Source organism: Setaria italica, chromosome VI (assembly GCF_000263155.2).
Source record: "Setaria italica strain Yugu1 chromosome VI, Setaria_italica_v2.0, whole genome shotgun sequence".
Lineage (NCBI taxonomy): Eukaryota > Viridiplantae > Streptophyta > Magnoliopsida > Poales > Poaceae > Setaria > Setaria italica.
The window spans coordinates 406,415-427,578 of NC_028455.1; the positions used below are offsets into that span (position 1 = coordinate 406,415).

The 21,164-nt window shown below is 45.0% G+C and overlaps 2 protein-coding genes, 1 non-coding gene and 1 pseudogene across 5 annotated transcripts; 2 read left to right on the plus strand and 2 right to left on the minus strand.

The window, feature by feature from the left end:
- The first annotated feature begins 1,024 nt into the window (after positions 1-1,024).
- LOC101753149 (1-phosphatidylinositol-3-phosphate 5-kinase FAB1A) lies at positions 1,025-8,423 on the plus strand. 3 transcript variants are annotated; one of them, XM_012847053.2, is made up of 13 exons: positions 1,026-1,246; positions 1,856-2,073; positions 2,414-3,088; positions 3,196-3,340; positions 3,442-3,789; positions 3,943-4,881; positions 5,008-5,342; positions 5,488-5,614; positions 5,703-5,873; positions 5,972-6,197; positions 6,303-7,384; positions 7,468-7,728; positions 7,812-8,268. In XM_012847053.2, exons 2-13 carry the CDS (start codon positions 2,033-2,035, stop codon positions 8,169-8,171), a joined length of 4,710 nt encoding a protein of 1,569 aa, XP_012702507.1. In that variant the 5' UTR covers positions 1,026-1,246; positions 1,856-2,032; the 3' UTR covers positions 8,172-8,268. The 3 variants fall into 3 exon arrangements, with proteins under 3 accessions (XP_012702506.1, XP_012702507.1, XP_012702505.1); XM_012847052.2 differs by having other exon boundaries at positions 1,025-1,246; positions 5,972-7,384; positions 7,812-8,423; XM_012847051.3 differs by lacking the exon at positions 1,026-1,246 and adding an exon at positions 1,528-1,769 and having other exon boundaries at positions 5,972-7,384.
- Positions 8,424-9,803: 1,380 nt separating this feature from the next.
- LOC101753555 lies at positions 9,804-11,168 on the minus strand (annotated as a pseudogene).
- Positions 11,169-16,670: 5,502 nt separating this feature from the next.
- On the plus strand, positions 16,671-16,743 carry TRNAR-UCU. Its single transcript has one exon. It is a non-coding gene; the product is annotated as a tRNA-Arg (tRNA).
- A 615-nt stretch (positions 16,744-17,358) lies between these two features.
- Positions 17,359-20,594, minus strand: LOC101753978 (UDP-galactose transporter 1). Its single transcript, XM_004972372.4, has 4 exons — positions 20,140-20,594; positions 18,497-18,746; positions 18,187-18,394; positions 17,359-18,113 (listed from the first exon to the last, which is right to left on the minus strand). The coding sequence occupies exons 1-4, from the start codon at positions 20,248-20,250 to the stop codon at positions 17,663-17,665; spliced, it is 1,020 nt and encodes a 339-aa protein (XP_004972429.1). The 5' UTR covers positions 20,251-20,594; the 3' UTR covers positions 17,359-17,662.
- Between the last annotated feature and the right edge of the window lie 570 nt (positions 20,595-21,164).

Below are 21,164 nucleotides of genomic sequence, written 5' to 3' on the forward strand. Positions count from 1 at the left end.
TACAGCACAGAGTATGGGCTGCTGCGGCAGCTGCTTGAGGCTAGCAGCCGAGCGGCTGGGCTGCCAGTTGCAGCTGCAGCCGCTAAAGGCTGTTCCGAGCAGGCTAGACTATGAAATGTCAACCGTCTCATGGGTTGAATAAAATGACAATATGAGGATTAGCATGTTTGGTTGGTCCTATCACCTTTTGATGTATTCGTGAGATGTTAGAAACGTGTATATGTAGGGAAAACCATACCATTTTTGTTATTTTGTTTGTGTGAAACGGATGATGTACTGTTGCGATACTATAAGGGCTTGTTTGGCTGCCGGGGCTAAATTATAGCACATGTCACCTTAGATGTTTGGATACTAATTAGGAGTATTAAATATAGGTTAATTATAAAACTAATTGCACAGATGGAGGCTAATTCGTGAAACGAATCTATTAAGCCTAATTAGTCCATGATTTGACAATGTGGTCCTACAGTAACCATTTAATGATGAATTAATTAGGCTTAATAGATTCGTCTCGCGAATTAGCCTAGGGTTTCTGCAATTAGTTTTATAATTAGCTCATGTTAAATCCTCCTAATTAGTATCCGAACATTCGATGTGATAATGGCTAAACTTTAACCTCTAGTATCAAACAGCCCTAAATTGCAGTTTCAACAAGTTTTAGTTTGATTTGGTCTGAGCAATAGGAAAGTTGAAGTTAGGGTCAGGGTTGCCTACCAAGGTGAACAGACGCGGCACCAACCTCCTCCCCTCCAGTCGAGTCGGTGGTGAGGTGGGGAGGAGGACACCTTGACCTGACCGCGTCGGCGCACGCTTACCATTTATTGCTACTTCCTAATTATTTTGATTTATTTATTTACTACATAACTAACTAACTAAATAAATATGCATACTTGAGAAAATAAGAAAAAAAAATCAAAGGAAAGGGGGGAATAGATAGAAGATAGTTGTGGGTGGGGCCCACCGAAGCACGAAGAAGTTAGTAGCGGCGACAAGGAGGAATAATAACAAGCAGGAGTAGTAGTATTTCAATTTCTTTTGGTCAGCCGTGGGTGGCGTCTTCTTCCCGTCCTCCTCCTCCCTGCGCTTCCCTCTTTCGCCGCCCCGCCGAGGATTCCAGCGCCGCCGCTAATTGCGAGAGCCCGCCGCGCACGCAGCCAACCAGCCCCCCGAGGATTGGATTCCGTTCCAATTCCACCCGCGGGGGAAGACGAAGAGGACTTCCATCGATTCCACCGGTAATAATAAGGTAAGAAGCCAACGGCACTGCCCCTCCCCCCTCCTCCGCCATGACCGGACCATCCACCGGTACGGTGTGTGTCATTGGATTCCATTCCCTTCGCCTGGGGTGGGGGCGTGAATTTCTCTTGTCGTGTTGCCGTCCGCCTCGTTAATCCCCCCAAAGAGCACAGCTGGGCCACCTCCCTTCCCCCCCTTTTTTAAATTTGTTTTGTGCTTGTATAAACTAGCAAATACTATTTGGATCTTGTTTTCGATTATTGCTCGCTCCAGTCCGGGGGCAGGCAGGCGAGGCTGGCAGGTTGGCCCTTCTTCCACCTCCCTCCCTCCCTCTGCTGCTGCTTCCTTGGGTTGCTTGGATTCATCGCCACCACCTTCCTTGCTGCTGCTGCTGCTTTCGATTTCATAAATCTCTACACCAGTAAATATCTACTTCTAATCATCAAGTCAAGGGGGTTCCCTCCCGGCGATCGCCTGCACGGATTTGCAAGAATTCCCCAATCGATTTGGGAGTTGATTCTTACTTGTTCTTGGTGACTAACCAATATGAATGCGCTCCAATTCAACTCTTCCGTCTTCTCCAAGTTTAATTGACCGGGTCTGCTGCTGTTGCCGCCAGGTCAAGCAAGCAGCAGATACATAGGCGGGCGGGCGCGGGGGATCTCATCCCATCTCATCCGCTTCCGCTCAGGCTGGCTCTGAGCCCCGCGCCGATTCGGTTCCACGCGCCCCAACAGAACCGAATATCACCAGCACCTGCAAGGGCATGTGACAGCCGCCGCCGCAGCCGCAGGCAATGTGCTCCGACATGGATCAGCACCACCACCACGCAACCAGGTACTACTACTGTCTCTGCCCTTCCTTCCATTGGACTCCTCAGCCTCCTCTGGATTGTAACCCATTCAGATTAACTAATCTAGTCCTGTGCGCCACCTGCCTCAATGTTTGACTCTGCTCCTGCTCAGCCAGGTGTATTATCATGTTAGTTGGATCTCTTTGCACAATACTTACTCTCCCCTAGTATGTTGCAGCACGAATGCATCGGTCACTTGTTTGTTTCTTTGCCAACCAGCTAAGCCTGCACTAGAGCTTTATTTAGTTTTGGATGGCCCAATAGATAGCACAGGTATATGCTGCCCCTGAATTATCATCTTCTTTATTCTTGCCCAACAAACAGGGAGGCTGCGTCGGAGGTTTTACATGCTAATGGTGACCATCGCAGTCTGCATGCACCACATCATCTCGGACAGAATCAGCCTGGGGATACCAATAATAACCAGCATCCATCCACAGATGACTGTTTTACCTCCAATGCTTCATGGCACAGAAATGGCGGGATGAGCCGCAATCCATCTGCATCTTCTGTTGACAACCACTCGGTCAAGTCTGGGGATGATTCTGATGGGGCTGAGAGTACCAAAGGCAGTGATACGGAGATTTCACGCCTGCTAAACGATACCATCTGGATGCCACCTGAGGCCGCAGATAAGGAGGATGAGGCCGAGAGCTTCGACGACGATGATTATAGCGACGGGATCAAGTGGGGCCACTCAAGTTTCCCGTCCCCTGGTAAGGAACATGACGCCAGCCCGAGCAATCCGAGGGAGGAGCGGGAGAAGGCGATGCTAGAAGCTATGAATGGCCAGCTCAAGATACTTGTAAGCCGCTTCCTGGCATCTGCTGGCATCTCTTCTTCCAAGGAAGAGGGTAGCGACAGTTGGCTTGACATCGTCACCTCCCTATCATGGGAAGCAGCGCTACTTATTAAACCTGACGGTACCATGGGAAAGGACATGGATCCTGGATCTTACATCAAGGTCAAATGCATAGCATCTGGTACTCGCCGGCAAAGGTGAATACAATTTTTCAGCTAACCCTTTGTTTTCAGACCAATGGAGTTTCTATTTTTGGTTCAACCTTCAAACTGTATCCCTTCACCTGGCAATGTACTGGTTGCAGTGAGGTGATCAAGGGGTTAGTCTTCAAGAAGAATGCTGCTCATAAGCACATGCCGACCAGTTACCACAGTCCTAGGCTTCTGCTTCTCAAAGGAGTCCTTGGGCATTCTGATGTCGGTTTGTCATCATTTAATTCAATGGATCAGGTTGGACTTCACATATCTATATGCACACAAATAGTAAACCTACTCTGTATTGTTGCATTGAGGGATAACACATTTCTATTTTCTATGCCTTCAATAATTAGGAAAAGGACCTTTTGGAGAGAGCTATTGGTAAAATGATGGAGATGTGCAGTCCTAATGTTGTTATGGTTGAGAAGACTGTTTCACGAAACATACAAGAACTCCTTCTGAAAGAAGGCGTCACGCTAATTCTTGATATGAAGCTCAACCGGCTAGAGAGAATTGCACGTTGTACGGGTTCTCCCATAATCTCCTTTTCAGAATTTTTAAACAAACCAAAGCTGAAGCAATGTGACTACTTCCATATCGAGAAATTTACTGAGGAGCATAACACCACCAGTGAGGGTGGAAAGGTGCCATCTAAAACATTGATGTTCTTGGAAGGCTTTCCATGTCCATTGGGCTGCACGGTATGTATAGTGTGCACTCATCTTATACTCAATTCAGTACATTCGATGTGCACTGATAACACTCAATTGATTAAATAGCAAGTTCCAAACTGATTAGTATTTTACACATTTTGGATTGATATTTACAGTAACTGTGGTTTCTTTCTCGTTCAGATATTGCTCAAAGGAGCAAATAGCGAAGAATTGAAGAAAGTCAAGCAAGTCATGCACTTCACAGTCTTTGCAGCATACCACTTGATCCTTGAAACTTCTTTCTTTGAAGATCAAAGGGTTTTTCTTAATGATAAAAATATTCCAAAAGAAAACTCTGTTAGTTCTATGGAAGGGCTATCAACAACTGCTTTTGATCTTGCTGCTCTTGGTGGTGCTATCCCTAATTTTCCTTCACATGATGACTCTCCAGCACTTCGATTGTTCCATCCCACTTCTAATAGCTATGTCGATGTGAACAAAACTTTGAGATCTCCAAGAAATTTAGATGCGCCGAGTTCAATAACCAGCAGCTCTGATCTTCAAGAAGGTGCAAGCATCCGGTATGACTCAAGTCCATCCACTAATTCTGAGAGGATAGCATCAGGAGTCCCAGGACCGCTGAGGAAATTGTTTGCAGACAATTTATGTCACCAGAATATTTATTTACCTGTTACGTCATTGCAAGAGACAAATGATAAACAGAAAGAAGTCAGGGTTCAATCCAGTCAAGAAACTCTTAGTAATGGTTTTCATACTCCAAAGGTGGAAGAGTCTGCGGTTTCCAGTGAAAATGAGGAGTCCACAAATGGTACCCAGAAACAAGAGATTACTCAAGCAATCATGCAAACAGGTTCCTCTGCAAGTGATAAAAGTGGAGAATCACCTGCTACGGTAGAAAACGGAGCACATAGCGGCACCAGTATTGTTATCAAAGAGAGAGATGTTGATGACGATCAAGCTGATGAAGCACTTGATTCTCACAGCATACTGATTTTAATGTCTAGCCAGTGCACAGAAAAGCAGATTATTTGTGAACAGAGCCATTTAACCCGTATAAAATATTATGGGAATTTTGATGTGTCATTGGGGCGGTATTTGCAAGATATTTTGCAGAATCAGGTAGCACTATTTTCTTCGTTTTCTTTCAGTGTTTGCTCTTACGTGAAATAGCCATATTTTGCGTTAGTAATACAACTTGATTGGTTTAAGATTAAGACTCAGCTTGTTAATTTTTTATTCTAGCAGAAACTGAGCTGCTCCTCATGTGGAGAGCCTCCAGAATCTCACATGTACTCCTACACTCATCGAAATGGAAATTTGACCGTGCTAGTGAAGCGGCTTGAGCCCCAACACCATTTGCCTGGCGAATCTGAAGGAAAAATATGGATGTGGACTAGGTGCTCAAGATGTGATCACGAACATGGGATATCCAAATCAACTCCAAGAGTATTAATATCAGCTGAAGCGCGCAATCTCTCATTTGGGAAGTTCCTGGAACTTAGTTTTTCAAGCCATTCTGCAGCCAGAAGGTTATCCATATGTGGACATTTGGTGAACAGGGATTGCTTGCGCTTTTTTGGGTATGCTACGCATATATACATTTTACACATACAAATGATTTAAATAGAACTAACTCCTTGCTAGCCTTTAGGCTGTAGCATGGCATTGCCATGGAAACTATTGTTTTTCCAGTGTGGTGATGGATACATCTGGTTTTGATTTCAGGTTGGGCTCTAGAGTTGCTATGTTCCGGTATTCATCAGTTAAAATTTACACTACCTGCAAACCACAACCCACTCTCCAGTTCATCAACCCCATCAGACAGGATTGGTTCGAAGGGCAAAGGAGACATGTATGGCTTATTCTCTTTACCATTTCGTTTGTTAATTATCTTCAGTTCACGTGCAGTGGTGTCTAACTTTTATACTGTATCTTTCAAGGTTCATGCTAGAGGTGTGACACTTTATTCTAAGGTTGCAACCTTGCTACAAAAGTTGAAGAATGAACATTCTGATGTGATAAGAGTTGCAATCAATTGTGGCCTCTCACTCCCTATTAAGGACTTTGCTGAACTCGAAGAGTTGTTGATCAAAGAAAAGGCTAGCTTTGAGGTAGGTACCCTTGCATTAATTTCTGTTATCATAGGTCCTACATAATTGTTCTTTTCATTACTGTTTATTAGTTTGTCAATATCTGTATCGTTATGCAGGGTTCTCTGGACAAGGCCATTGACCAAAATGGGAGACCATCCTCATCTGTGCAAGAACTTTTGAATATAAATTGGTCCTATCAGGACCTTCTACTCAGACTTTACATATGGGACCGTCGTCTACATCAGCTTTTCTACTGTAAATCTGTTGGGCTAGAAACTGCTGCTAATTGCAAGAACCCTGCTGATATTGTGAACGAGATTTCTGATGGCAACTTTGAAATTGGTAAGAAAATCAGTCGATTCACATATAATGAAACTATGACAGCTTTTGTGGCAGCAAGGGTCACTGAGTCTGCAAGTAACAAACTTTACCTTGACCATCAATCAGGTGACACTGGAGCACCCTCGCTTGATGGAAATCTGGAAGCTGGGAACTCTGAACTTTCTTGCAATGGAGGCAGTAAAGATGAAGAATCTTCCATTGGTCCTAGTCAAATAGATGTAGATAGCACAACAGAAGCCCCCAAAGTTCCTTGTTTTGAGATATCCAATGAGAAGGGGGTCCAGAGAAATGTTACAGTGGCAGACACAATACCTGTGGAACAGGAGCCATCTAGCAGTCCCCAACAGTTCAAATATCAATATTGGGATAGCACAGAAAGGTGGATTTGGAATCCAATTGATGAATCTCAATTGGCTTATAGGAATGACATTCAAGATGGATATTTGGATGAATTTGAAATCGTTAACCATTATAAACCATCTTACCTGCCTCCCTTGTTTGAACAGCAAGACGATGCATACCCTCCGCAGTTCACAGTTGGTCCAGGTAGTAATATTCTGTGTGTACAGGAGGATGAGATATCAAGCATAATAGCTCGTGCTCTTGCCATGTCTGATGAACGTCACCATTTAAAAGATTCCTCTTTCGAGAATGAGATGGAGAACTACAGGGGAGAGCATGCTAGAACGATGGAGAAATCTTTTAGTTTTATGTCTGCAAGTTCGTACAGCTCATCACAATGGTCATCTACTGGATCTCAAGAATCTGAAGCTAGCTTGTCATCTATCTCGTCAATTGCATCTGACGATTTCTCTGGTTATGATAGCTCATCCTTATTGTCTCCAGCACATCCAGAAATAACCGTCAACGGGAAAGTAACTTTCAGAGGCAAATACTCGGTCACTAGTATATATGCTAATGAATTCTATGAATTAAGAAAGAAGTGCTGCCCATCTGAGCTTGCATATATTACTTCTTTGAGCCGCTGTAAAAAGTGGGATGCTCAAGGTGGAAAGAGCAAGGCATTTTTTGCAAAGACAATGGATGACAGGTTTATCATTAAGCAAATCAAGAAAACAGAGTTTGAATCATTTATTGAATTTGCTCCTCATTACTTCCAGCATGTTTTCCATTCCCTGGACACTGGAAGCCAAACTTGTCTTGCTAAAATATTAGGAATCTATCAGGTAATTTATATCAACAGCTCGAGCTTGATTTCAGTTCATCTTCCAGGCTTATTTTTTTATGTGGTCTCACTTGCCTTTTACAGGTTAAGCATATTAGGCATGGCAAAGAGGTAAAGATCGACCTGATGGTGATGGAGAATCTTCTCTTTGGCCACAATATTTCACGGATTTATGACCTCAAAGGCGCTACTTTTTCACGTCGCGTTGCTGACTCAAATGATCATGACACTGTTTACCTGGACCAAAACTATGTTGAGGACATGGGTGTTTCTCCAATCTATATTGGTGGAAGAACAAAGCATCTTTTGCAGCGTGCTATCTGGAATGACACGGCTTTTCTCACTGTATGTATATCTTTGCCACAAATCACTTGTAATTATGTTTTTTCAGCAAAAATATTTTTTTAACATAGTTGTTGTGCTTGCAGTCGGTCAACGTCATGGACTATTCTCTTCTTGTTGGAGTGGATAAACAAAAGCACGAACTTGTATTTGGCATCATTGATTATCTGAGACAATATACTTGGGACAAACAACTGGAGACATGGGTGAAGACTTCTCTGGTAGTACCCAAGAATGTTTCACCAACCGTAATTTCCCCCAGGGAGTACAAGAAAAGGTTTAGGAAGTTCATGGCAAAGTACTTCCTCACAGTTCCAGACACTTGGAGTCCTGATATTCCTTCTAAGCAGTGCAAATCCATTGGTCATAGCAATCACAAGTCGGTAGAAGTCCAGAATGGTGATAGCCTGCTTCAGCATCCAAATGAGGCTGAGGCATGTGCCTGATCCTATGCAGGACCTCCTGGCAGTTTTCTTGAAGCCTATTCAGTTATCATTTGGCTAATTTTTCATTTTTGTAAAATGGTGTACATAGGAGGACCTCACTGTTGATCTATCCAAAAGTTTGCAGCTTTTAGGCAAATTGTTGGGGCATGTGAGGTCCACAAGACATGTACCTATACAAATGTTCATTGTTAATTTCACAATTATTATAGTGAAATTAAAAAAAATTCATATGATCATTTTTTGGACCCATCACCTAAGAGTCTGAAGCAGTCTTCTGTCCAAGATAGAAATTTTCTATCGCTGTTGAATTAGATCAATTTGAGTACCATTTTGTCCTATTTACCTCAATGTGGCTGCTGGCATCTGGAAGGGGAGGAGCAGCATAATGCTCCTGATCTTGCTGCACACGGTACAATGTAGTTTTTCCTGTATGCCCCCCTTCACTTTTTTTTGCTACTGTACAGTATACAAGTTTGTCAGAACACCAGGTACGGTCCATACTGCTAGCTATTTTCTTTCATAAAACGAATTCTATGGGTGAGATTAAGTTGCTTGTTTGTTCTATATTCTGTCTTTTCCTGGAATATTACTGCGATATGTATACTCCAAAACTGTTCTTAGATCTTCAGAGATAAAAATTTAATTTGGTTTTGTCCTGTTCATTTTCAGACTTCTTCCCTGGGGAAAGTAGCTGCCTGGTGATGTGCATGGAGGATAATGTCCAGTTGGGGGTTATATTACTATAATCCTGATCAATGAGCTGATGGCAAGAGCTTTTCATGTGTGCCAAAACCTGCTTGAAGAAGTACCAAAACCTGCTTGAAAAAGTGATCATTGTGTCTGTTTCAGAAAGAGCCATTGGATTTGGTGGATTGATGAAGGTCAGCTTTTCCCAGCACAGGCGGCGTCCCAACCCCAAAGTGTGGAATATGGATTGCGGTGCTGCTGCTTACCATGATGTATCTTATCTTTTTGGCTTTTTGGCTCTGGAAGGCACAGGTCAATCAATTTGGCATTTCAACCGGTCGCAGAAGCTGATTTTGGTTGGCTCACAAGAGGTCCACAAGGTGATCATCCTGTTCCAGTTCCAGAAGGCTGTTTCTCTCATCATCACAGAAAGCAAATGGTGACTGTCTTCAGAGATCAAAGAGAAGCATCTCAAGACAAGAACCTCACGAAGGTCACAAAAGGTACCATCTCTCTAGTTCCTTCCCTTGTTGTCTATCTTAGCAACATGAGCAATCTTTACGCTACCATTCAGCATATTCTTGAACTGTTGGGGCGATATGATCCATGATAATGAAAGCATAAGCCTACCATCGAAAACAAAAACAAGCAAAAAGAATGACAACTATAAAGGCTAATTTCCCCTCTGTTTTTTTCCATTCCTTTTTGTCTCCTATGTCTAACAAGTTGGCCACATCTCTATAGCCCTTTTCCAGTTATAGAAAAGGTACAAAGAGTTGGTTTTCCTTTTTCCGAGGTCTGATTGGTGGCGCTTGCAGATTCTCCTTTTCACCATCAACTATTATAATATCTAAAAGATATGTTGTATTAAAAAATGCTAGAGATAGATATGTTCTGGTTCTGGTTCTGATTCTGGCAAATAGGGGAACTAGGGAAGCATACAAATTAAAGACGATCATGATTCGATTCTGCATGCACGAGTCAAGTATGGACACCCTGACCCTACTAGAATGGTAGCAGCTAGAGAGTAAACACAGCACAGCAGCGCACTCAAATCGAACCAGATGGAGAAGGAAAACAAGCAAACAAAAAAGCACCTTCCCTTGGGTTCCCTAGCTAGAATTGTAGTTAGTCTTGTTGTATCTACGGGCCGGTACTAGCATACAAGAAGTGCTGAGCTGAACTTTTTTTTTGTTGTTTCAGGTAGCTAGCGATGGCTGCAGAGGTCGGAGAGCATCTTCCTGCCCTCGACGATCTCGTCGAAGAAGTCGTCGAGCTCGACGATGAGGCTCTCGGCTCCCGATCGCAGCATCCCAACCCAGCCATTGATGATCTCGGCTCTCTGGGCGATCTCGTCGTGGTCGCAGTAGCCCCCCATGCGAACGACCCTGTCCAAAAGTCTTGCTTGAGGCTGTCGATGGCTGCCCGGGCCTGGCGGAACTCGTACATCATGATGCCTGCAGTAGATGTAGAGTGGTGGTCGCCCACCACCCGCTGCAACCAAGGATGGAGTCCCATCTCCTGGGCGACGCGGTGTCGCAGGCGCGCCATGGAGGCGACGTAGCCCGAGGTGGCGCGGAGGTGCTGGTGGGTGGCAGCAGCGGCAGCAGAAGAAGTGAGGAGGTCGGGGAGACAGGTGACGGTGCCGGAGATGAGGAGGACGAGGAGGAAGGAGGTGGCGTTGCGGAGGGCGTAGAGGACTCCGCGGAACCCGTTGAAGGCGTTGAGCTTGAAGTCCCTTGGGGAGCGGGCGTCGAGGAGGAGGGAGGCCGGGTCGAGCCTTGCGTCGGCGAGGGCGCGGTTGTCCTGCTGGAGTCCGGCGGCGTGTCGCCTGGGTGCGTTGATGGCGCGCATGAGGTGGTGGTGGTGGTGGTGGTGGTGGTGGTGCGGTGCGGCGGAGGCGGAGTAGAGCGGCAGCCAGTCGTGGACGGCCGGGGCGACGCGGGCGGCGGAGGCGCAGTATGCGTCGAGCGCGGAGGCGCCGGCACGGGCGAGCTGGCAGGCGTCCCAGAGGCGGGAGGTCTCGTCCATGTACTCGTCCAGCCACCGCTCGCCGGGAGGGAGGTGGAGGCGCTGCACCACGTGGAGAAGCTGGGAGTGGAGGGAGCGGAGGAGGGAGGCGGCCTGCTGGAGGAAGGGAGCCGAGAGGCACGCGTGCGGGCTGCGGTGGAGGGCGTCGAGGCCGTGCGCCATCGCCGAGTAGAACCCGCCGTGCGCCATTGCTGCTGATGGTGTCTGGTGGTGCTGGGATGCTGGTGGAAGAACTGTGACAGCTGGTGTGCATGGTGCTGGGCGCTGGGTTTTATAGATACTCCATCCACAATGGGAGTGGAAGGCCAAGGAAAAGAAGAGGAGGCCGTGTAATGCCTCCTGCTAATGATGGGGTGTCTGATGCGCAGGGGGAAGGATGATTGTTGAGGAGATGATGAATCGGACTGAATTCGATCGATCCATCCTTCCTTTCCTCTGTTTCCTCATGACTCCATTACTACGATGAGATGAGATGAAACGAGACAGGGGTCGCCGTGCTGCTTCTCCTCTGTCGGTCCAGGGGGTGGATCATCCACCCTTTGCTCTGTTTGCTCATGCATGCAATGCAACGCCGTGTTGTGTTGGGTTTAGCTGGAATGTCTGTACCAAGCCCAGATTGTTCACCAAGTAGCTAGTAGGTGTAGGCAATAAAACTCATTATTATACATCTTGGTCATCTGAGTTTGTTGAGCGTTTATGTTGTTGTTGAACAAATACTCCTAAACTGTGGATGCATGCACAGCACAGATGCTACTTGTAGGACAAACAAAGTTTCAAAGGCGGGCAGGGAGTCCAAGAGATTTGTCTTTTCCAGCCTAGAGTCTAGAGCTACTAGAGTCCGGTAGAGGAATGAGTGATTGGGTATATTCAAGGTAGGAAGCAGGGGTGATGGCGGCAGCAGCAGCCTAGCTGGAATGATGGGTCTCCTTGTACCCGTACAAATCTCTCTGGCCGCTACAAGCGCCTCCCCGCCTTTTGAGGCATCCCTCCCTCTTCACCCGGGACGGGGCCTCCCAGCAATCATGCCTGGATATGTGCCCGTGCCCTGCCTCCCCTTCTTCTCCTCCTTACTACTACTCTAATGCCAAAGCTTCAAATCTTCAGTTGCTCATCGGCCGTCTAATCGCACGATCAAGGGCTCGGATCATCTCGATTACATAATCATTCCACGGTCGTCCCCAATGATGGTGGTTAATTACTCCAATTTTGTTGCCGCAACTAGAGTGCTTAATTAGTCCAAAATAAACTAGAGTAGGATTCCAAGGAAAGGAACTGGTCCAAGTAGGAGTAAGACCTGTCTTAATAGGAGTTTTGTAGGAGTGTCATGAACATTAAATTTGTTGCCACATCAGTAAAACTGTTGATTTGGCAAGGTCATCACGAAGGGAAGTTAGTTTCATCCCCATGATACTCAACTGGCATGGTTACCAAGTTCTCGATCTTAGTAACTGACCTAAATGTTATGTTAACAAGAGCCTAGTGCCGCCTAGGTGCTCGTGGGGTTTGGGAGGACGAGAGAGGGATTTGGATTTGATTGGGGAAATCAAAGGGCATGTATGTTAGGTTGTTTGCCTTTGCCTTTGGCCCTCCCTCCCAAGCAATGCATGCATGGTTAACAAATATAATGCCAGTACTTAATTATCAACTACTAATATACTATAGGAGTGTAGTAAGATTGATCATCGATGCATGGATCATGTTTGAATATTTGTTACATACTACCAGGCCATCAGTCTCGTAAGTAGTACTACGTTGAATGCCGATCGAGACTGACTCTGACTGGACCAGAATACAACAACACACTCTCTCGATCACTCCACTAGAGGACATGCATGCATGATGCATTGGAACGCCTTCATGCATGTATATAAACAATAATGCTCCTGCGTGGCCGTGGTTGACCGGTAGGCTCCACGCCACTCATCACGCCGCCGGCCCTAGCTCGGATGACCATGAACATATGCTAAGAATATGGTATTCCAAATGAACCTAGCCATATGGCAATTGAAAAACAAATGGTTTATGCTTTCATTTGCATTGCAGAAACAACACTTAGGACTACCACGCCAATGTCTCTTTGGCCAAATTATCTTTAGTTAGAATCACACCTTTCTTCAAGTACCAAAGGAAAATTTTAATCTTTAGAGGAAATCTTATCTTCCAAAGATCACTTTTTCTTGGTAAAGCATCTTTGTGTATCAATGCGGAATACATCGAATGAACAGAAAAGATGCCATTCTTGTGCAAACCCCACCTAAAGATATCTTCCTCCTCGCATTCAAACTAACAGCTACCACCTTGGAAACTAGTTCGTATACCATGCTGCTAGCTTGTCTCCTACTAAAGCTCATCGAAAAGAAATATTGAACTTAGCACACTTGCCACTGTTACAAACTTTTTCCTCACAATTCTGTACAGCATAGGATAAGCTAACGCCAATGGTTTATTTGTCACCAATCCAAATCCAAAGGTCCTCCCAAAATCTAACATCAATGGTGTATGGTACTCCTACTTGATACCAATGCAAGAGAGGCTAGAGAGCAACATGCATGCCACAAGGTAATAATGATTTGTCAACGTACACTGCCAAAAACAGAGCAACATAAAAGTCTGTTTCTGTTTGCGTGCATGTGTGAGTAGTAATCGGATACCGTGGATAGTGTACCACTCCACTGTATGTGTTTATCCGATCTGGAACAGCCAGCGCAGCTTGGGGGCACTCAGTCGTCTAGTACTGGACTATGATGCCGTCACGGCGCTATGTTCCGTATTCCGCCAACATTTAGCCCCTTGCATAACTTCCAAGTTTACTGTGGACCGAGTATGCATATTCCATTTGTATAATTGAACAGCAGTGCCATACGAAGAACACATGGATGCATGGTAGAAATTTCAGCAGTATAATAATGATGATATGCATGATATAGGTAGGCCTGCATGGTGTGTAGGTGTAGGGCGGCTGATGGCTCTTGACCGAAAACTTTGGGAGGTGCTTCTGCTTGCACTACAGTAGTCTACAGATAGACGAGGAGCCAGAGTCACGCGCAAGCAGCAGCCTTTGCTGTTGGTGCAGCGAGTGAGATATGATACTCACACTCTCAGAGCAGAGAAGAGAATCATGGATGCAACAGAATAGAGTAGAGTAGAGTAGAGCTGCTAGCTGGCCATGCATAAGGCTGCAATTGCAATGTAGTACTGGTATCATGCTGCATCATCCATCAGTCTTCGATTGCATATTTGCATTGCACCACCATGATCGATCCACGTCAATCAGGATCGATCAGCTGCCTGCCTTGCAAATTACAAGCAGTCAAGCATTGTATTCATCCATGACCCTTTCAATGAAGCATATACGATGCGTTTTTTTTTTTCAAACCATGTATATGAAACCGAATTGAGTTCGAGTTTGAAACAAGAGGCGACCTAGTATCACCTTTTGACGGCCAAGTTGGAAAGACCCTCCTACCTTCCCCCTCTATAAGACTATAAGAGTAAGTAGTAGACTGTAAAGAAAGAAAGAAGGAAAGAAAGATTAAAGTTGGCGCGCTTTTTGCCTTCCTTCCCCGAGCCAACACAAGAGGCCCATGGCCATGGGCGGGGCGAATCACTCATCATGCTGTCATTTCTGCAGCGGCTCGTTGTTTTTTGCCCGCCGCCTGCTCCGATCGATTGCCAACTCGAAATCCAGAAAATGTGTTGCATGGACAGGAGGCAGCATCCATGGATTGCCATGGAGGATGGAGCCCCCCTGCTCCTGCTCCTGCTCCTGCTCTTGCCCTGCAAAAGCCATCGAGTGCCATGCGAGTAAGTCTTGTCCCGTTTCAAACGTCTCCAAGAAATGGAATCAATCCTCTGCTTTCTGAATATTTTGCCGCCGCAGATCATCGTCTCGTCGATGAGATGCCGCCAAGGCTAGCTTGTCGACCACCATCATCATCGTCCTGCTAAGGGGGTGTTTGGATACGAGGTGTTAAACTTTAACAGTGTCACATCGGATGTTCGGATGCTAATTAGGAGAACTAAACATGAGGTAATTATAAAACTAATTGCAGAACCCTGTGCTAATTCGCGAGACGAATCTATTAAGCCTAATTAATCCATCATTAGCAATTGGTTACTGTAGCACCATATTGTCAAATCATGGACTAATTAGGCTTAATAGATTCGTCTCGTGAATTACACTCCATCTGTGCAATTAGTTTTGTAATTAACCTATGTTTAATACTCCTAATTAGCATCCAAACATCCGATGTGACAGGTGTTAAACTTTAACACTTGATTGCCAAACACGCCCTAAAATTGCACCCGAATAGCGGAATAGGAGGAGGTCCAATCAATCTCGACGTACAGCTTTCTCAATCAGTCCGGACAAGAAAATGACAAAATGTAATCTGATATAACATTAGAGTAAAATTTGCAAAAATATATACGGATAAACTAAACTACACAACAGTAAACCACATGTTTAAGGTGTTCAACAAGGTTGTAAATAAATAGCATTGGTGGCGACAAAGAGCCAAGACAAACGAAAAAACAGAGCTGTAGGTAGTAGCTGTAGCAGCGGCTATTCTTCGTAGCATTTTTTAATATTAAAATACCTAAAAGCAACAAATATATGCACAAGAAGAGCCAAGATAGAAAAAAAAATTACTTTAGAACCACTAATCCCTTTCTTCCCTTCCATATCGGGAGGCTCTCGATTTAAGCTAGATCGATCGAGAGCTCTCTCGTTTTAGTTTTTTTCGAAAGAAAAAATGCCAGGAAAAATGACAAGTAACAAATTGGTACGAGGAAATAACAAAATCGAGTCACCAACTCCGGCGACGACTCCCACTCTGGCGAGCTCCGATTCGGGTTAGGGTTTGGGGATTAGGGTTAGGGTTTCAGGGTTTGGGGTTGGGGAGGGGATAATTTGTGCCTACGGGGTTAGAGGGATGGCTAGGGAGGCGGCCGGCCCGGCGGAGCTGGTGGGGTGTGGGCGGTGGTGGCGCCGCCGGCCGGGTGGTGGAGAACATCCGATGGCCTGTGTATGCGACGGGGGTGAGGAAGAGGAGTGGTTAGGATGGGCGGGGGAGAGGGTGGGGTAGGAGGTGGGCGGAACGACACGGCGGTGGAGGCCGGTGGACTGGCGGTCTTAGGGCAGAGACGAAGAAGATGGCGGCGAAGTACGGATTCGGACAAAGGGGAGGAGGAGGGGAGGATGAAAGGCAGGAGCCCGCGAAGACGGAGGGTAGCGTCTAGGATCAGCGAAGAGCGGTTGGGGGCGTGCAAGCGAAGCTGCAGTCAAGCGTGCAGTCGCGAGGAAGACGAAGAGGATAAGGCATTAGGCTTGGACGGTGGTAGATAGCATGTGGGTGGGCCAGGGGTTCTCCACCTATTTCTAGCTGGAGAGCTCTCTTTGTTTAATCGCCTCCTTTTTCTTTCTATCTCTTTCTTCCCTTCCATATCTCGATTTAAGCTAGATTGAGAGCTCTCTCGTTTTAGATTTTTCGTTTATCTTATGTGACAAGTTTGGTTTTGTCCTCTAATCCTTATATGTTGATGAGTATTAAGGATTGGATTCATTCTATTTCATTATATGCATCATTTTTGTTGTTTTTTGTTTTCATTTGGAGATGGATCTAATATCCTAGTAGCTATCTAAAATGCCTTGTCGATTTCTAAGATAAAAGTATGTTTTGGAACAATAGATCAGAATCGAAGCTTTACATGTGCACTTGGGGGGAGAAAAGGCTGTGTATTTTTGTTAAAAACCCTTTGATGTGAAGGCATACCATACAAGCGCTCGTGGCCTAATGGATAAGGCATTTGACTTCTAATCAAAGGATTGTGGGTTCGAGTCCCACCGAGCGTGCGTTTCTTTTTTTTCTTGTTTTCCTTTTCCCCCCGTTCTCTGCTTTTAAACAAGCCTTACCCTGTTTCTTCGAAATTACAGCAGCACATATATCTGTAACGGGGATTCGGACTCTTTTTTTAAAAAAAAAGTTTCTGCTAAGGGGTTTTTTTTGATCCCGGGCTAAATTTTAGTCCCTATCACATCGAATATTTAGACACTAATTAGGAGTATTAAACATAGGCTAATTACAAAACCAATTTCACAACCACTAGGTTAAATCGCGAGACGAATCTATTAAACCTAATTAGTCCATGATTTGACAATATGGTGCTACAGTAAATATTCGCTAATGATGGATTAATTAGGCTTAATAGATTCGTCTCGCGATTTAGCCTAGGGATTCTGAAATTAGTTTTGTAATTAGCTCATATTTAGTCCTCCTAATTAGCATCCGAATATCCAATGTGACACGGACTAAACTTTAGCTCAGGATACAAACACCCCCTAACATGTTAGCCCGATAAGGAGGAGATAGCTGGACCTGGATGAATCCCTGTGATTTGATAGCATTTCGTATAAGATGTCAATTTTTTTTATTTAAGCAATACAGACGAAAGATTTCACATCGGAATCTGACAGCAAAATGATTTCAGATTTGTACGAAAAAGGATGAACGCAACAGTAGTGCTAATAATGACAGCACCAAAATCTGGGTGACCAAATTTATCATCGTCATCAAGACCAAAAAGAAAGACAAAGAATCAGCAACCTTTTTACGAAGCTCTACACCAACTCGACTGGAACTTTTGCCATTTCGGTTCTCTACTATGTGCCAAAAAGCTCCTGATGATCCGTGCTGAAACGGCTGTTAGATCAGATGTAAGTATGCTGGTTTATTCCTTCCTAGTAAATATCGAATCGACATCGGCAGCTGCTGCTAAATCTTGTCGCCTTGCTTCTCGCCGGTGAGCGGCAGCATCTCCATGCGGCCCCTGGGCGTGCGCGGGCCTGGCGTGGTGGCGGCCTGCTGTGAGATGAGGTGCCTCACGTAGCCGTAGAAGGTGCAGCCGACGAGCGTGATGGCGCAGCCGACGGCGTTCATGGCCGAGATGGGGTTCCGGAAGATCATCCACGACACCAGCACCGCCACCGCCACCTTGAGGTTGCCGGCCACGTTGAAGGTCACGGCCGTCGTCGAGTGGATCACGTAGAAGATGGAGAAGTTGAGGCAGAAGGCCAGCACCCCTGACGTGATGATGATCGCCAGCGCTGGGGCCACGGAGTCGTAGGTGTAGAGCCAGCTCACCACGCCGCTGCCTTCAAGCACGATTGCTGGAACCGACAGGATCATCGTCGCAAATGGCGCCATGTAGTACACCGTGTTTATGCTGCACATAGAAACAGTAGAATTGTTCATACCAAATGTCAGGTGCCAATCTATAAACAAAGATCCTCTTATACCTGTCGAACTTGTATCCATGGAGCAGGGACTCTGCCATGATGGTCTTTGTGGAAGTGGCCAGGCAGCCCACCATGGCAGCACAAAAGCCAAACGTGTTGAAGCTCAGCTCGGTTATGGATGTCAGCAGAATCCCTCCCACTATTGGGACCAAAGAAGCCCAGATGCGCCACTCGAAATATTTCCTCCAGATCAACCACTGAAGAATCACTGTCACAGTGGAAGAGATCGGTCAGAAATTATTATTCTACTACTGACATTGTGGAAATACTAACACAGGAAAACAAAGGATGACAAGATCAGATCGCTAACCCGTTGTTGCAGGAGTGAAAGATTTTATCGTCTGCATGAAGGAGACTGGAATGTAGCGAAGGCTGACATTCCCCAACACGATGTTTATGCAGAATACAAATGACATTGGGAATATCCTTCTCCATCGATCCTCTGAGGCAACCTCGATCAGAGGCTTTGTTTTCAGAACTTTGATTGCGATATAAGCTCCAATAGAAGAGCATATGAAGTGGACACACGACACCGTCAGAGGAAATTTGAACTCCAATTTCTGCCAAATTTAAAGTCAAAAATCATCAAGTTGATGCCTTTATCTTTATGCCAAGCAAGTCGCAACAACCCCTTTTTCAACATCCAAGCAACGAAAGTCAATTCAAATAGATGAAAAGGGAGAAACGGAAAGCTTCTTCTTTAAGGTTCTCTCCGACAGAAAGCACACTACCACATGCTAGCAGATGGTTTCTTAAAGAACACTGCAAGCAGTGCTACTAGCATGTTTCTAATATCTAGGCACATATATTTTGACAGTTGTGCTAGTTTACAAGACAAATTATTTGATAAATAAAGAATCAATATATATCACTACAAAGATAGCGTGTCAAGTCAAGAGAGAAGGAAAATATTTTTCAAGCTCCTCTTAAAGAAACAATCTCGGGCAGAAGCAGCCTGAAGGGAAATGTTTGGGTCCTAACTATCTTCAGGGCATTTGTACTAAACCTGCTGAAAGTCAAAGGTGATCCTGGACGGTTACACTCCATCAAACCAAGAGTCAGAATAGGAACCTTGCTGCTCATTCTAACAACTTTTAGTAAACCACAATCTTGAGGAACATGCAGGATTGCAGACTTCACTACCTGGTTGTGGCCTACTAAATTGCATGACTGCACAGAGGTGCAATTTGGATTCGTGCTATTGATAACCGTGCACTCCTTTTACTTTTTCCCTTTGTATTTTGTTTATGAAACAAAAATGTCAGGATAAGTTTCATAAAAAAAGTCAAGATACATATACGAACAGAGGTAGCACTATGGTTTTCATTTATTCATAAATTTTATTGCACAGATGCTGTTTCTAGGACCAACATAACTACAATTAACTCCAGAGATGCTGTTTCCAGGATCTTATTTTTCCAGCTGTACTTATTTTTTTAGAGGAATTCTTTTAAAAGGATTCAGCTGTACTTTATGCTAGCATGATCGTCAAAAAGGAAAAGGGCTCTCCTTCGAGTCATTTTCCCTGCACGGCGTTTACACACTATTGTTCTCAGTTAACCCCGAAATCCATAAACAGAATTCCGTAATTGCCACCAATAGACAAAAAAAGAAAAAATCTACTGTTCTTCATCATAAAAATCCCGAACCTAACTGCAAGTAACCGAGTGGAGCAATTTTCAGGTGTAAAGACTGTATCTTTTTTTCTTTCTGTGAAAACACTAGACAACACCAGTATTGAAGAATCATCTGCACCTATGGAAATAAGCAAAGAAAATAAAAGGACAATCTTTTGGTCCTATACTCATGGATCAGCCCCTGAATTCGCTTTTAATGAATATTATAGACAAAGGAATATATCCGGGAATTGAGATAAAAAAAACAAACAACAACAAGGTTGAATGAATCAATCGATCAATATTTAGAAGAAGAGTATTGGGCTGGTTGACCGACCTGGAAGATCCACTTGTTGATGATGATGACGGTGACGTTGAAGCCCCACCACTGGAGGATGGCGAGCACCGCCCGGATGGTGGTGGCGTTCCCCATCTTGCCGTCCTCCATGGAAGGATTGCTTCTTGGGCTTGCCGGCCGGTGCCTCTCTGTTTCTCTCCTCTATCTAGTATTAATTGATCAATCCGACACGAGAAACTCCTCCGCCCAGTGATCTATCGTCCATTAAGGAAGGCTCCTATCTTGTAGAAGGTTCTCGGAGAGAGAAGGGCGTGACGGTGGTGGTGACTGGTGGCTTAGAATAGATGGAGGATAGGAGGTGAGATGAGGAAGAGAAGAGGGAGGGGGGCGGGGAAGGCAGGGCAGGACGGAGGAGGAAGACGATCGGAGGGAAAGGGAAGGGATATTCTGTTGGTTCGTTCGTTTTAGGTTGGGAATTCAGTTGGTGTGATGTGATTTCTCAAAGCATCGGGAATCGAAAGAGTCAGATGATGGTGGTGCTGGCTTTTGCCACGCGTTACGTGTGCCCCTGCTCCTGCCTCTCTCTGTTTTTTTTTAACTAGTAAGTATTTGATGATAATTCTGATACAGACGGGAAGTGTTTTCTTCAATTCAATTCATCGTTGAGGCGTCTCCAAACTGATTTTATATATCCAAATAATTCAGTTGCCTCGTCTTGGAAAGGAAATTAAACATGATCTCTCCTGTTTCTGCTTCCCATGCATGAAAATCCCCGTAGAAATCCTATCTCGCGGTCCAGTAACGGCCCAGGGTTTTCAGCCAGATATCACGTAGATAGAAAGATCCTTTTTACGGGAAACCACGTAGAAAGTGAACAGTTACAGATATATACAAGGGGAAAAAGGCCAGCGTTCCTTTTAGCTTCTGGATCCTGACCTGACGTCCTGACCTGAATTCAGATCGACGTGGATGTTGCGTAAGTGCATACTATTATATTATGCAGTGCTTTAGAATGTAGATGGTTGACGAAGAAATGGTTTCTGTCCCTGTTGTTGTAAGGAAGG